Consider the following 17,363-nt stretch of genomic DNA (forward strand, 5'->3'; position numbering starts at 1 on the left):
CCAATTCAGGATTTGCCTTTGACGTGAGGCGCTTTCTTGTCCATGCAATTGGAAACATCCTCTTCATGTTACATTAGTTTGGTCCTTTATTTTCTTTGTTTTAATGAAGATCCGTATTCATATCAACTGTAGTTATCCCAGTTAATTTCTATATGTTATTGCCACATTGCAACAACAATTTGTACATGCATATCCACATGAAGCAGATGAGAATATAAAATAAATGGCCGGAGCATGGGGTTACGCGTGTCTCTCCCATGGACCTAGATAGAAGGTCTCTCCACCTTTAGCACAACCTAAGCTAAAATACGCCCTCATCAGGACCAGGGCCTTGTTTCAACTAGCAGGTTACGATATGCTATGGAAATGACTTTCGGTTTCAGAACATACGATTTGCGAGTTCTGGAACCTTGAAAATGCGCCAAAACCCTTAATATATCGCACCCTTATAGTGATCGATCAGGGAATCCCCATGCCGTCATGACTTTTTCAGTGCTTCTATTGGTTGAAACCGCGCGTTTGCACACTAGGTCGCCATGGAAAAGCTGCCCTAGCGTTCCCCAGAAGTTATTTTAGGACTACTTTGTGACAAATATAGGAGTAAGTATTTATAGTAGGTCTGTTAATCTGTTAATGTTTGAAGAAAGGGGAAGCTACTTTACTATACAGCTTACTGTAGCTATAGGCCTATACTTTTAACATGCATAAATTGCCAGCACAAAATATGGTTCACGTTTATTCAACTTTTTGTTTAATCTCCGTAGAAGCACCAAACGCACACGCAACTGCCTACCCGTGCTTTGATGTCCCCAGGACACGAGACACACGTTATAGGTCAGATGTGTCGCATATACAACTGCTTAATAAACCTACTGCGGGCGTATTTCAACATAATTTGACAGAGTGATTAAGTAGGTTACCGAAATCTCCAGATGACTAAAATGTAAAAAACTAACAAGGAATACAAATGTAATGCCTTGGGTTAGCATCTGACATGACCATATGAAGTTGTTTGTTGCTAATATTCAAACCAATGAGAGGATTGAAAGACATCGTGGGCGGGGTTATCGGAGCCCAACCTGCTAAGTACCAGCAGTTTTGCTCCAGCCAGGTTCACACAGAATGAGTCGCCATGGTAACTGACCTAACTGAGAGCAGGAAAAGCTCGGCATCCGAAATTGAAAATTCTATCGTTCCCTGAACTCTGACGGTGAACCTGGAAGTCCAGGTCCTTCCCGACACCCGGTCCAGGCAACTAACGACAGCGAGCAGAAGCGGCTGTGATCTTTCGAAGAATGAGCACGCGAGACGCAGCCGCCGTCCCTCCGGTCCCCTCGCGCCCAACGAACCGCTCCTTCAGGTCGGAAAAGTAACTTTGCAGCAGTGCGTTTCGCAAGCCTGACATTCCCATACACCAAACAAGGTCTGCTCAGCTAATGAACAAAGGTGAGTAGAAAAATTGATTCTATGGATATGGACACAACTTGATACAGATATGTACGTATTCAACATGTTGTTGTATACGGGGAATGGATTAACCTGGAAATTGTAATAGCTTGGCACTTGATCCTTTGAACATCCTGACTGTACCGACATATTGTTGCTTTCCTTTCTTCTGACACATTTACTTATTGAAGGTCGCTTTGGATAAAAGCGACTGCTAAATGCCCTAAATGTACAGTAAATGAATGGTGAGGGAGACGGCCAATCCGTTTAGTGTTGTTGCCAAATGTCCTCACTTCATTGCACCTGTCAATAGCTCAAATCTCGGGTGTCCTGCATTAGGATGCTTTAGGGATAATGGACTGCTTTCATAGAGTATGGTAATGTATGTATCACTACCATCAAATGTATGGTAGTGTCACCTCCTGTTTGTTATTTTAGCATTAGATTAGGTTTGTATTTATGTCTTTCCCCGCACAAGCTTGGTCCATGTATATTTACTTCACGAAGTTGTTTTCACATTGCCAGACCTATTGAATGGAACCATATTAATGTTATGGTTTTCACTTGTGTCTTCCCACCTGAGAAAGTGTCTCATTCACTTGGCCCTCGTTTTTAAGGATTATAATAGAGGGCTACTTTGTCACCACGTTTACATTTGCACCCAAAGTGGAGCACATTTATACATGAACCCGGTTGAAACAGGTGGTGCCATGTATATTTGTCCATTAGATTGCATTACGTGGGTGATGGGGTCACTGCATGGGTTTAAACGTATCTCTGCCTCCCTGATGGCAGTGAGTCTTATAAGAGAGGTCGTTGTCTTAGGCCTGTGGTTAAGCTTGTTAGTTCAATAGGGCTCCTGGATGTACTCTATACTGCCTATCTCACTTTGCTACCTGAGGCCTTATATATGCCAGTGGTTGACTGTACAGTACTATATAATAATAAACTCATCATATCCATGTTTTGGCAGTGTACTATGTTACTTTGAGACCATTTGCGCCTTTGAAAAAGTAAAGGAAGATAAATTGTGGTCAAATTAATAACATTTTGGAAAAACACATGTTCCCTTCTATCTAAACTAGGCTAAATATGTCCTTTCTCATTGGACTCCAATCATTTTTTCATAAATTGTTTATGTTTCAGAAAAAGTTCAATGCCATACATTATTTTTATAGTGCCCAGGTGAACAACAAAAAACACTAGCTAATTGTTGTAGTTGGAGCTAAATTCTTTATTTCTCAAACATACCAATAGATTTCACTGCCCTTTCTTAACAATAGGATGATCATGAAATTAATTTTAATTCATTATATAAACACATCAGAGCTATGTCCCAGAGTAAACATGAATACAGCCATCTTGACAAGTATTTTCTTGGATTTTGACAACAACATGCTCAGGACCAAGATAAATACAATCCACACATAAAAGTATACAAGTATATTCAAGTATATAATTATTAATCTACACAAAGACCAAAGGACATGGATATGACGGCCGCTGTTGCTTATCTCTGCTTTATTGTTTAGTTTTTGCATTTTTTCATGTGTCCGTGCCTAATGTGCTGCTCTGAAATGTTCCAAGGTGGTACATTTATACGTTTGTTCCAAGTTTATTGTATTTTCCGATTGAATGAACCATCCACAGCCAGTACAAAGCACTGTAAAGATGTATCAAGTGACTGAATATAGTTGCAAAGAAACATGTCAAAGTAATGCATATGGTGTTCTTTTAGATTCATCTATCATAAAATTGAATTATTAATTGAATACAGTAAGGTTTAAAGTGAACATTTTACGAAGCACATAACATGGTGATTGAGTATAGAGTTTGTGTTGACAGACAAGTGCATTGAGTCATTGAGAGCTCAAGGAGTGCTTGCTCCTTTTGGGTTCTTTATCATACACATTTTTTAACCACCACCTAGTCTTAGTAGGTAATATTCAACCCACTAAAGCCAGAGGAACAGCAGTTAGCTGACTGGGTCTATTGGTGTTGTGCTGTTGTGCCATTTGTCTGGATGGTCGTCCCTTGGTACGTGGTATACACAGGAGAACAAAGAGAAACAATTCCTGAAAGAACCTTCTAGGAATCCTAAGACAAAAATATTTGTAACTGATCTATAGGTGCTTGTTATCCTGTTGGCCAATCAAGATAGCTATGGGCTTGAACATATCAATTAATCATGTTTTTTTATTGCAGATAAAAAGAGTTGTAGTACATTACTGTCAAATCCTAAATAAGCATAAATATACCATAATCTAGACTAATAAAAACCTTGTTTTGCCGCGCTTGCATGAGAAACACTGTGGCAGTTTATAACACAATTTCTTCCCATAGTTACAAATGTTTCTTGATTTGATTACCAAAATATGACAAAAACATCACACGTCATTGCGTTGTGATGTTGCAATGTACAAGCCATATATCTTCATTTTCTTCACAAAACAACTTTACAGTTGTTTTGTGTAGTTTTATTATCACGCTGACCTTGGGAATTGCAGTTGTGGCAACAGGGGACTGCTATGCTGGCGATCAAACCAGTTTGCTGGATACAGAGAATTGTTTGAAAGTAGTTAGATCAGAGCACAGATAAGCCTTCTTATTCAGTCTCATGTTTGTAATCCTACTTGATTGTTATTGTCAAGGCCCTGATTTTGCATAGAACAATTTATGGAAATGTATAGGAAATGTGGAAACAAGTTGATTAGTGTGAGTTTGATTTGATTTAAAATTCTGAAAAAAATAGATATGTTCATGCCAACCGCAGTGTCAATGACATAAAGCTTGAAGAGCCTGAGCAGTTTATGTTCAATCTAATTATATTGATTTTTACACTGCTCATTTAAGTCCAATTGACATCACTGTAGTGAATGGAAAATTAAAAATGTTGACCTTTTCATTTTTGGGGGGTATTTCTCCTGCTATTCTCAAGCAACAATCAGTCATACATTTTGATTTCCGATTAATTTGTAATACTGTAAGATTCAAGGTTGTTTTTTCTTAAACATTGGAGGGCCTTACCTAGCTGGTCATTAACCAGAGCACAGGTGCAGCCTGTGCTCTTTGCCCTTCCCGGTGTTGGTCCTCACCCTCTGCCACTTCAACATTGCTTGCTTCCTTGACAGATCTCTGATTTCTGTCTACTGCATTTTAGGCAGGAAATCGTTATGGTTAGCTTCTAAGGTTAATACATAGATATATGATTTGTGTATAATCAGACAATCTTTCAAGATACCATGTAGGGTTGGCAAAGGTGCAGGGATTGAAAAAAATTGGAAATGTCGAAGAACTTTAATACAACTTTTGCGGGAAATTTATATTAGACATATTGTATATATATTTTACATATTATACAATATATTCAAGAATGCAAACATTGTCTTTCATCTACTTATGTTCTGTTTTTTTCTTGTCCTATAAAAAAGCAATGTTTTTTTTTACCACGCATATACTGTTGTTTACAAGCCTTTTTTAATAAACGTTTGCCTCTCTCTGTGCCCGCACTTTCTCAGCTTAGCAGCTTATTCCCAGGGGCCATTGGTTATGTAAGATGGCTATATTCAGAGAGAGCTAATCCTGCGCTTCAACCCTAAGGCCAATTATCAGATCATCCTGATGTTGAAATGAAGGCTAGTGTCTTCCTCTAGAATGGTGCCCCTTCTAGAATGGTGCTCCCTCTAGACTGCTGCCTTCTCTAGAGTTGTGCTTCCTCTTTCAACCTGTGGTACGTGTATCACTGGTGGTACACCAGGGTACTGCAGGGGGGGACATCCAATTTTATTCTTGAAAGAGACTCAAGAATAAAAGATAAAATCAAGAAAATCAAGATATAATTTTGTATAAAAAACAATATGGCTTATTGATAAAATGGCGGCGGTTTGTGCACTCCATCATGGGTTTTCCATTGCAATGAATTCCATTGATTTGTGTTTACTAAATAAGCACACTGAGAGCATAAGCAGCGTTGCATAAGCATATTTTCCCTCCACTGTTTCCCACTGGCCATGGCCTTTTTCCAGTAATAATTATGTCACTCTTTGCCCATCCTCTGCATACATTTTTTGACAAGTTTGTCCTGAATGTGGTAGTAACCCTAAAGTCAAAGGTTGGGAACCACTGATTTAGTCAGCATGGGGATTTAGACAAAAACAAAGACAAGTAATGAGATATCATGACACAACAAATAAATCAACCCCAAATGAAATCCGAGGTTCTCTTGCTGTACGGCCAGCATTGGGATGCAAGTTCAATTATCTATCCTTAGGGGCATCTGCTTTAATTACCCAATAAGTAGAATTGTCAGTGGATCATATCCTATTGCTAATTCTACGCTAACGCTATGCTCTGCACTCCAATAAATGTTTATAGTCATATTTGTTTAAACTAAGCAATATAACCCAGAGTATGTGAACTTGTGAATTGTGTTCTGTAAATCTGCCAAGATTGAGGAACAATGTCCATGTGTTGTGCTGCGTTGACAAAGTTGTATTATAGGCTATTGTATCTGTGATTTGACCTGTTGATCTTATATGAATAGTGAAATTATAGGGGGATCTATTTGAAATTTAGTGCTGATAAGATAAGTTGATAACCCATCAACCGTTGAGTCGTGTATGAGCACAAATGAAACACATAGCCCATAGCTTCATATGGTTTCTGTTTAAATTCAAAGATTATCATCAGGTCTTTTTCAACATCCTTCAGATGGGTCACAGTTCTTTTAAACATTATCTGCGTGCTGCTTTAGTGGTTGACTTTAGTAGACTTCATATAATTCAAGTTTGTTCTTGTGTTGTTACTAGACTACAATATAGTATTGTGTCTTGCTCTACTTTGGTTTCCTGGATTAAAACATTTTTAAATCCAGTAAATTGCCCAGTGTCAGGTACAGTCAGTTGTTGTGTTCCATCATAATCGGTTGTGGCCTAGGGTTGTGCAAGCTAAGGTTATCTGCACATGGGTCGAATTAATCTTGAAAAAAACTAGGGTAAGTTTAAGCATACTTATTATTTATACAGTTTAGGATCCAGTTTTGGTGGTTTTGCCAATCTCTTGGCTTGGATTTGCTAATCCCCCCAAAATGGAAATGTTCTCTCTTCCCCCTGCATCACTTCACTCCTTCTTCCCCTACATTTCTGTAACTTACCCAGTGAAATTAAACAGTGCTGAGCTCTCAGGGAATTCTTGGAGGAATAAGGTGTCCTCATTTTGAACATCTGTAAAGCAGCTGGTACTTCTGTGATTTCAACATCAACACAGAGTCAAAATCAGTCAAAATCTCAAATGTTGTTGAGATTTTCATTCAAAACATTTGGGTGTGAAGTCCTTTCCAAACTCTCTGCATACCGTCACCAGTCCATCCTTCACCCTATCACACTCAATAGTGACAACTCTGCGGTGCGTAGGCCTCAGACGGCAAGGAACCTGGGTGTGACACTGGGACATCAGGAGGATGCGTCCGTTCCTTACCCAGAAGGCCTTGCAGGGTTTTGTCCAAGCCCTTGTCGTCTTTGCTCTAGACTCCCTTCTGGCTGGTCTGCCTGCATGTGTTATTGCACATTATTTTGCACATTACTGCATCTTATTTTATTGGTTGAATAAAATGCCTTCATCTCTTGTTACTATATTGCAACAAACATGTTGCTTTGCTCATTTTATTTTGCATAAGTATTTGTTTTGAGATTATTACAAAATAATGGAATGAATGCAGAAAGTCATGGAGGGAAATGTAACAGTTCTCAAATGTTATCAAAGCATATGCCCAGAAATCACACATTTCATAATAACTCTAATGACCTTGTGATTGTGTGTGGGCTGAGGGTGTTCATCATCATGTTTATAAGGTATTCTGCACCCCTGAGCACTGAAGGCAAGCTTGATTGGGATTAGAGCGGGTCATGGAGTCCCCGGGGTTAAATCCGTTACAACGGACACTCATAACAATGATCTGAAATCCCCATTAAGTAAGACAAGTGAGACAAGCAGAGGGGCCGGCCAGTCAACTTGTGACGTCTCTATCCCCGTCTTCCGCTCCCCCTTCCTTTCACCTTCCCTTACTCAACAAGGCTATCTACCTATCTTCCTCACCACTTCCTCATTCTCCCCAATTAACTCTCACTCACTCTGGGGATCAGATGTCCTTTCCTTACCCAGACGTCTGAACATGCGTGGCATGGGCTCTGGAAAATATAGCAGTCTGTGGTCTGTTCACGTGGTGCATCACCACGTGAACAGACCACAGATCTGAGGTCAGAACTTACAGCCACGCGACACAGCTAGCAGGGGGTTAGGCCAGCCAGGATCCTCCTCCTCCTACTGTAGGGCCTTCTGTCGCCCACTAAGCCCTGATCCAGGGCTTAGTGGGCAGTCCAGCTGGTGGGGCGAGAGAGGAAGTGAGGGAAGGAGAGGGACAGAGAGAGGGACAGAGAGAGAGCGTGAGAGAGAGAGAGAGAGCGTGAGAGAGGGATAGATAGAGGGAGAGAGAGAGAGAGGGAGAGAGAGAGAGAGAGAGAGAGAGAGGGAGAGAGAGAGGGAGGGTGGGGGCGTGAAAGAATGGGGATAGAGAGATTGAGGTTTTGATTAATCCTTAGTAGTGTATACAAGGGGAAGTGATCTTGCTGTATTCAAATTCCTAAGGCCAATTTCACACAGTTGGACCAGTATCGCATTACAATTTATTTTTGCCTGTCTATTACGATGATTACGTGAAAAGTAGAAAAGTAGGGCATGTATAAGTAACTTAAATATATTGATAGCTATAGCAGGACAGAGCACTGACACTGTTATACAAAACATATATAAATATAAACATATATATAAACAAAATATAAACGTTATCATCAGCTGTAACAAATCGATTGTGTTAATGTCCCAATTTCCTCTTTATTTGAGTTTGTTCCCTTACTTATGTGACCACACGTATAACTGTTGAACAACCATGGGTTGAGTAACAACCACCACCATCATTGTTTTGCCATCAGCAAGATCTGTTACCATTTCAGGAACTCTCCTGTTCCTAAACCCAACACCTTTCTTCTCTTTTTTCAAAGTGTGAAATAACACCACGATGGGGAGAGCGGTGGGGGCTGCGCTGTTTTTCCTGACGCTGTTAAATACGGCCACCAGCGAAACCGGTAACAGAACACTGGGGGTCTAATACCCTAACCATAGACCCAAGGTCAGGAACCTATGATCATGTACAAAAAGCCATACTTGGCCCTTTTGTTGATTGTATAGGGCTATCAGAAAGCATAAAATACGCTCTAATATACAATCTAAAAATACATTGTAGGTTAAACGTAATGTTAGTTACAGCTGTCATCCCAGCGTTTCTATAGTGCAATTTATATTTAACCATGTTTTAAAGATGGGATATTATTTTAGGTCAAATACAACAATATATATATATATATATATATATTGTTGTATTTGACCTAAAATAATGTATATATATATATATATATATACCACCATATTACGGTATTCTAAAACCTAAGTAGATAACATGACATCATGGAAACTTACATTCTTTCAATCTTAAATGGTCCTGACTAATTTTTAACTTTTAATTTATTGACAGTCCCCCCCCCCCCTCCCCATGACTTGTGAAATACTTCAGCGGCGTATCAATTTTAATTCTCCTCTCTTGCCTTCCACCTTGTGGTCAATATCAAAGACTACAGCCCACCGGGGAGACCCAAGCTGACCAGCTGCCTGTCCCGGGACAAGGAGACCTTCACCTGCTGGTGGGCCCCCAGCGACAGGGATGATGCTCTGCGGACCACCTATGCTCTCTACTACCTCAAGGAGAGGTCAGTGACTCACACACTGGTCACACAGGTCCTCTCTATGTTGTCGTAGATTTAGGTTTTTGTTGTTGTCGTATGGGGTCAGAACAGTCTCATTAATAATGAATGCCCAGAAAAGGAATCAAAAATGTATTTTTTTGATGGTATATAAATGACTCTCTTCTCAAAAAACATTTCAATGCACTCAAAAATGGATATCGGTATGTATAAATGTAAAATAAATCGATAAACAAAAATACGTTTTCGAAACACATTTCCGATCAACACACAAATGTGTCTTGTTTTAAATAAATGTTTTGTTGCAATCTTCATCAAAAATGTATTTGGATGTTGTTACATTTATATACAAACTGTTGATCTTGAATTCACAAGCCGCATTTCATTTGTGAACTTGGTTGCATTTGTGTGTGAACTGTTCTGTATTTTTATGTGGATTTTTGAGACTCTCCTGACGTGGCTGGATTCACAAACGCATTTATTTCAACAAGGAACTCTTTTTTTTTCTCTTTTACTGCATATATATATAGATCAGAAATGTGTTTGTGAAACTTATTTTTGTTTATGGATTTATTTTAAATTTTGACATACCGATATTCATTTGTGTGTGCATCGAAATGTATTTGTGAGAAGAGAGTAATTTATATATAAATCACAAAATACATTTGTGAATCCTTCTCTTTGCATTCATTATTAATGAGACTGTTCTGAACCCATATTGTTGTGAAGAATAGTTCTGGAGAATTTGTGAGGGTGTCCTCCTAAATGTAAACATAGAGAAATAAAGATAATTAAAGTAAATAATTAACTATATTCCCAATTTACAAATGTGAGATTCTTGTGAGATTCAGGCGACAGCTCGACTTCATCACGTGAAATTCCCTCACCAACAAGCGGTCGTAATTAAATGCCCCTCATTATTTATCCTTGGCGTGCCATTATCCGATAAAACCTAGTTCCTTACTAATTCTCCCAAAAATTAATCCACGTGGAGAAATTGTTCTCTTACCACAAACAAACAACTCAACAGCGACCACCCCAACTCAGAAACATCGATTCATTCCCACACAGGGGCGTTTCTAGGTCTGTGAAATATCCGGGGCTTAGCCCAGAGGGAAAGGGAAAATGTGCAAGCAAATCTTTTTGTATGCTTTATTGCGCATGCAAATTTTTTCATAATGCTTTACATAAATATACAAAATACGCAGTTTATTATAGCTTTAAATAGCTTCCTGACTGCTGTGCTGCTTATCCCCAGACATCTAAAGTTCCATTCAAGTTATTTCAGAGTAAAATGAATACAAGTGAGACAGACGTACATATATATATATATATATATATATATATATATATATATATATATATATATATATATGACTGGAGATAGGATGGCTTAATTCACTTGAGGTGGTAAACAGTCTGGTTATGTTTTTAAAGTGTTTATTTTGAGATGCCCCTGGAATCTGTTGATGTTTGTTTCTAGTGTAAAGCAAGCAAAAAAAGCAAAGAAAAAAAAAGCAAGTTGATTATTATTATTTTTTTAAAATAAGATTCGGGGCTAATTAAATTATATCTGGTGCTTTAGCCACGAATGAAACAGCCTAGTGACGCCACTGTTCCCACATATCAAATCATAACTCAAGAAATTCTGTTCAAAACTGCATATTCCAGCTGATGCCAAATACTATGTCTCCTACTATTGTTATTATTATTTATTTTTTCTCTTTATCTTATTGTTGTTTCTTTTAATTACTTTTTTGTACCTTTGTACGGTGTCCTTGATTCCAGAGAAATAATTAAATGCATTATTATTATTGACTTAAACCGGAAATTGAAATTCACATCATTCCATTTCCGTTTTTTCTCCCCACAGTTCAGACGTGGTGTACACGTGCCCTGACTACCGCACCGCGGGGGCCAACTCATGTTACTTCAACAAGAACAACACGTCTATCTGGGTGAACTACAACATCACCGTGGCAGCCACCAACGCCCACGGCAGCAACTTCTCGGAGCCTGTAGTCGTAGATGTGGCCTATATCGGTGAGCGATCTCATAACACACACACACACACACATCTCTTGTTTCCTAGATCAGGGGTTCCTTCCGGATGTGGTTTTCATGTCACACAGTTTGGCGACACTCTGTCCAGCCAATCATGTCCAGCCACGAGTTCATGGGACACACATCCCATGACCGGTCCACTTTAGCTGGCCGTAGATGTCTGCCCCACAATTATACGCAATGCTTCTTATATAGAAATATTATATTTACTGTGGCATGTGTGTGGTTGATGGCTGATTCAAGGAGCCCCACTCAGGGTCAAATAAGCTTGACTAGGCTTGGATGAAGCTGCTTAAAGCAGCCGTCAACAACACGCTCCACGTTTACGTTTTGCCTCCTCCAGGCAGCGACGGTAGGCCGGCATCCTCTTCTTTATATCCGGCTCAGTGTGCAAATAGTCTCAAGGATCAGTAGATGTCAACTTAAACGTTGAGACTTGCTTTGGTTTGAATTGCCATGCGCTTGTTGCCATAACCAACGAAATGGTGTTGTTTGAAGAGCTGGACGCATAAAAATAATTCTCTGTAGCCTTGTATTGTTTCTAACTTGAAACAAAACAGCCAAAACACCTCTCTCTTTGTATGCCATGTCTAAGTAGAAATGCATTAAGCCTGCTCCCGTGTGAGCCAGGGTTCGGTAGCTTTATCGCTTAATGGAGCGCAGTAAAACCTGCTCTGCCGATTGGTTCGCTCTTCAAATTTGCTCTTGTGAGTTAAACTGCTGCCGTGACCCTGCTTGGAATGACATTTGATTACATTTTCTGTTGTTGGTTACAGTAACATTCATAACAATATTCACATTGTTATGTTAATATTGTGAAGTATACAAAACATCACACTGTGACAAATATTGACACAATATTCACAAATTCTTTCTTTCGTGATTCCCCTTTTGTAAGAAATCCCCCATGCAACACATTGCCTTTATCTCACACACTGTCCGCCTTTTCTGTCTCCCTGTCTCACACTCTGTCCCCCTACTCAATCTCACACTGGCTTACACTCTGTCCCTCTACTGTTTCTCCCTATTCTGTCCCCTGATCTTATGGGAGAAATCGGCCCACACTATATTAGTGTGGAAAAAGCAGAGTCAACGAAGCCCTACATTCCGTGTGTTACTCATTAAACCTCCTGCCAGCCCCATAGAGGAACCTTGGTTACTTAGCTGACTCCAGGTTGACTCCTTAAAGCTGTAAACCCCTTTATACCTGGCTCAACGCATCCTGAGAGACCCCCTTGCAATCTTCCTCTCACTTTACTTAGAATGACTTGTATCTAAGTAATTCTACATTCAAAGTTAAACACTGCCTGTGTATGAAGGTATTCCACAATCACATACAGTGGTATTGTTGTCCATTGTCTTAATGTATCCTTATTATCTGCGTAGGGTCATTGTGCTCATGCATCTTGATGTTAACCCATATATGTTGTATAGGGACTTTTCTTTGATTATACGTGGCTACTTTACTCAAGATTGTGTTTTACACACAGGTGAACTACTTCGATACAGTGATGGTTGACAGACAAATACATCTCATAAGCACATGTTGTTTTTTTATGTCTGTTTTATATTAGTTGAATTAATAAGGCGACGAGTAGATTTCAATCCCAGTGTCTCAATGCTCTTCATCTGATATAACTCTAATGTTTAAGATGTCAATTGACTGAGAAGGAGAGTGTGTTCAGTTAATTGGGAACTGGGGTAGGTAACACAGGGGAGGTACCTCATTTCTAGGCCCCGACGCATATGCTGTTTGTGATTGGTCAGTGCATGTAGGAAGGATCCATACATTTTGGAAACATGAGGCCTGATCCAGATCCAGATCCTGATCCTGATTCCCGAACGGGAGTTCTTTGCGAACCAACTCAGGTGTTGACGTTGCTTTTGCTTTTGTGTTTATGCATGACGCTCTGCCCCATCTCCTTCTCTTTCTCCCACTGTGTCCCCTACTCTGTCCCCCCCCCCCCAGTCCAGCCCCACACCCCTGAGAACCTGATGGTGGTTGTGCTGGAGGACAAGGACGGCACCTTCTTCCGGGTGTCATGGGAGCCCCCCCGCAAAGCTGACACCCGCTCCGGCTGGATCACGCTCATCTACGAGCTGAGGGCCAAGCTGGACGGGGCGGATTGGGAGGTGATCTATGATCCGTGGTGTTTGATATGTCTGTTGTCCTAAAGCTTTGGCTACCGCAGGTCTCCCAACCTTTTCCCCAAACCCCGGTTCAGCACGGCCCTAGTACCCTAACACCCAACCATAAATGCTTTCCGTTAAACTCACGTTATACTACGGATCATTATTGATAATCTAGTGGTCTGGGTGTTTAAGAGGAAGCTGAGGTTCAAGTCCATAATAACATCATTGCGCGCCTGGTCTCGCTCGGACAACAGTTCCACGAATGTTTCCCAGTGACGGCTGAAGCGAACAACTGGATGAGAAACCTGTTGAGCATCAAAACCTCTGAATCTCGATGCCCAAGGACTGACTTCATCGTTGGTGAACAGGAGACTTTAACAGAATTATAATGCGACTAAACGTTGAAGCCTGCTTCCAGAAGACCGTTGTTGGTCTTTTGGACATAACAAGTGTATTTGTGTGTTCGAAGCGATTTCCCTGCAATATCGGAGAAGGCTGTGCGCTTTCTACTTTCTGTGTGTGTTTGAATGAAATAAAAAGTTGTCACGTGCGGTGTGCGTGTGTTTGGCGCCCCCTTGCCCTGTATCAGAGTTGTGTTTGTAAAAAAGAGTTTGTAAAGCAGGAAAAGCAACAGTTAACAATACATAATATTATTTAAAGGAATAGATGTGCCTCCTGCGTGAACTATGCATAGCTGAATAGTGCCTGCCTCCGCTACTTTATTGTTATATTTTATAAAATCGCTCATAATGGTGGTACTTGGAGAGGCAAATATTTTCCGAGGTGGTATGCATTATAAAAAGTTTGGGAACCCCTGCTTTAAACTATATATAACAATATATATTTAGTATATATGCTCTATAATATATATTTTTATCATGCAATAAAACATAGATGCAGTATTTGCTATTTAACTGGATGTATTCTGCGGTCACTTTACTCCCATAGGAGCACTTTGCCGGGCAGCAGAAGATGTTCAACATCTTCAGCCTGCGTTCAGGTGGGACCTACCTGATCCAGGTGCGCTGTAAGCCTATCCACGGCTTCTGGAGCGAGTGGAGCCCCACTGTTAACGTCACCGCCCCGCATGGTGAGAAACAGCAGCCCGCTAGCAGGCGCTTTTATCCAAAGCGACTGACAGTGAGTTCAGATACACATTGTTGAGAGGCAGATCGGCGGTCAGGCACCGTGCTGGGGGTTACCTGCAGGTAGGCTGCAAGTAATGGGGATAGCAGTCGACAGTCTAGCTTTAGTCTTGAGTGTTTCACTCCCAGCAGAAATGGTTCTGGGTTCAAATCCCAATGTCGGCATCTTTGAGCAGGAGACCTGATCCTGACCGCCATCTAAACATATCTACAAAAAAGATTCACTGTGAGAAGCTTTGCATTAAAGCATATGCTGAATAGTATAGTAAATATAATGAAACAATGCCCGGAAACCTAAGAAGAAATTGCGAAAGACGATGGGAAATCCTGTACCATCAACTGTGCGTGTGCCGTGTGTGTGTGCATGTGCGGGTGTGTTTCAGCCCTTCCTCAAGGGAGCTCCATGGGGATCATCATTGCATTCTTCTCGGCACTCATCTTCCTCCTCCTTACCTGGATCCTGAACGTAAAAAGCAGCAGGTAACCATGTTTCATTTTTATTTATCAGTAAAAAATCCTACGCATCTTGCAGTTCACAAACAGTCATGCTGCTCAGCGAATGGATTATAAGGAGGAAATTGTATTCACTCATGCGTATGTGTTTTTGTCTTTTCTCCCAACTTCAAGTGTGAAGCATTGCCTTTTCCCTCCGGTTCCAGGCCCAAAGATAAGAGGCTTTGATAAACAGCTCTTAAAGGTAAATTGGTGGATAATTGTAATTATCTAACATGAAGATCTGTTTTTTATGACTCACGAAAAAACTAAGCATGAGAATTAAATCCGAAGGGTTTTTTTAACTTAATTTTGTCGTTTTTGCTAATGGCACTGACTCCCCCTCTGTCTTTCTTTCTGTCTTCCGGCCATTCCTTCACCCCCACACCCCCTCCAGAATGGCAGATCGGAGGAGTGGTTCAATGCCCTGGGGGTCCCGGGCCTCCCCCCCATGACCCACCCGAACTACGAAGACCTTCTGGTGTACCTGGAGGTCGGCGGGCACAACGAGCCGGAGCTGCTGCTGGCCGACACCAACGACCCCACCATCGCCGCGACCACCAAGGGCGGGAAGTCCCCCAACTCCCCGTCCGACAGCGACTCTGGCCACGGCAGCTGCGATAGCCACACGCTCCTGATGGAGAAGTGTGGGGAAGGGGAGGAGGTAAAAGAGGAGCAGGAGGAGGAGGAGCAGGGAGACGGGGTGGCGGCGGGGAGGAGTTGCGGGGGGAAGCAACGGTGGGAGAGGAGGGGGAGCTGGGAGAGGAATAAGAAGGACGACGACGACGACCAGGAAATGATGGAGGGACGGGTGAAGACGTGGCCATCCGTCTTTGCTCCGCTGGAAGAATACGCCGGCTCCAAGGCGCTGGACCACGGCAGCACGCTGGGGGTGGCCAGGCTGCTCTGCTCCTCCGTCCACTCCATCGCTCTGCTTTTACCGACGTCCGTGACCTCGCTCTCGGGCCTCCATGCCCAGGAGCGGCTTCACTGGCAGCCGTACTCCCACAGCGAGAGCCTGGAGCCCAAGCAACGGCGTCAGCAGGGGGGGGGGAAGACAACGACGATGACCATGATGACGACGACGACGACGACGGACATCGCCTGGCCGGCCCAGCCCCGCTCGCCCTTCCGGGCCACGGAGTACGTGGAGGTGCAGAGGGTGAATCAGGAGAACATGATGGTGCTCCGGCCCCTGTCTTCAGCCCAGGGCCAGTGGGAGGCGGCACCCCAGGGGGAGGAGGACTACAGCAGGGTGAAAGGGCTGAACTCTGGCGACGGGCTCCTGCTGCAGAGAGCCGTGGACGCAGAGACAGAGGAGGAGGTGGAGGAAGGCCAGGAGGAGGAGTACCCATGCGACGTACAAGAGAAGAAGTCGTTGTTGGGGGATGAGTGCTACACAGCGCCTTCTGCTGTTTCAGGCCAGACGACGGGTGCCGGGAAGCTATCTATGGGTCTGCCCGCTGCTGTGTCCCTGCAGGGGGACGCGATCCTCGCAGCGAACGGGTATGTTGACACAGCAGTGGCCATGATGCCCACACGCTAGGTACGTGTGGAGCCCCACTAGCTGGCCTGAGCACCCCCTCGCTGGCAAAAGCCACAGTGGGATTCCCACATAAGGACTACGAATGTATCTGCTCCCAGTAGGTCGACACACAACGTGATCGCGGTACCGTCATTGTGTATATTCTTTCTTATATTTTTATCGGTTTTCATTTATTTTATCTCCCCTTTGTATTCATTTATTTAATTTATTCTGGACCAATGAACTTTAATTTTAAAAAAGACAGAAGTTCATCAAAATGTGGTTTTGAATGTAATGTGACTACTGATTGTACACTGTATATAATATAATTATTCTGCTGAAGACAAGCTTGCTTTCAAGTTTTTCTATACTTCAGTAAGGAAGAAATTATAGAATTCATTGGCATTTGTAATCACTAATAAAAAGTCCAAAGATGTGACTCAAAGGTGTGGTTCCTCCTGCATTTCCCTAGATCATCCATCATACCAGGGTCCAAATTATCTAGAGAAGACCAAGTTTACCTTCCCCCTGATGCTATGCAGCCCTGTATCTTCTTTTTGTGCTTTGAGGACTTATGGGGTACATCTTATTATAAACATCTTTTCACTCTTTGAATGATCATGCTTTGGTAAGCATCAGCTAACTGCCTATCCAGAGGCTCCGACTGAATCTTTTCATACAGTTGGTGTACTATGGGTAACTCTAATTCAATAAGGTGTGTCAATCAAGCTGCCAAAATATAAAATA

The 17,363-nt window shown here is 41.9% G+C and overlaps 1 protein-coding gene across 1 annotated transcript; it reads left to right on the top strand.

The window, feature by feature from the left end:
* Window positions 1–1,140: 1,140 nt before the first annotated feature.
* Window positions 1,141–17,023, top strand: prlra (prolactin receptor a). Its single transcript, XM_079756162.1, has 9 exons — window positions 1,141–1,446; window positions 8,502–8,585; window positions 9,128–9,263; window positions 11,131–11,300; window positions 13,291–13,454; window positions 14,403–14,544; window positions 14,983–15,079; window positions 15,227–15,296; window positions 15,489–17,023. The coding sequence occupies exons 2-9, from the start codon at window positions 8,519–8,521 to the stop codon at window positions 16,635–16,637; spliced, it is 1,995 nt and encodes a 664-aa protein (XP_079612288.1). The 5' UTR covers window positions 1,141–1,446; window positions 8,502–8,518; the 3' UTR covers window positions 16,638–17,023.
* Window positions 17,024–17,363: the final 340 nt, after the last annotated feature.

The sequence above is a fragment of the Pollachius pollachius genome (genome assembly GCF_949987615.1).
Source record: "Pollachius pollachius genome assembly, chromosome: 18".
In the NCBI taxonomy this organism is placed as follows: domain Eukaryota; kingdom Metazoa; phylum Chordata; class Actinopteri; order Gadiformes; family Gadidae; genus Pollachius; species Pollachius pollachius.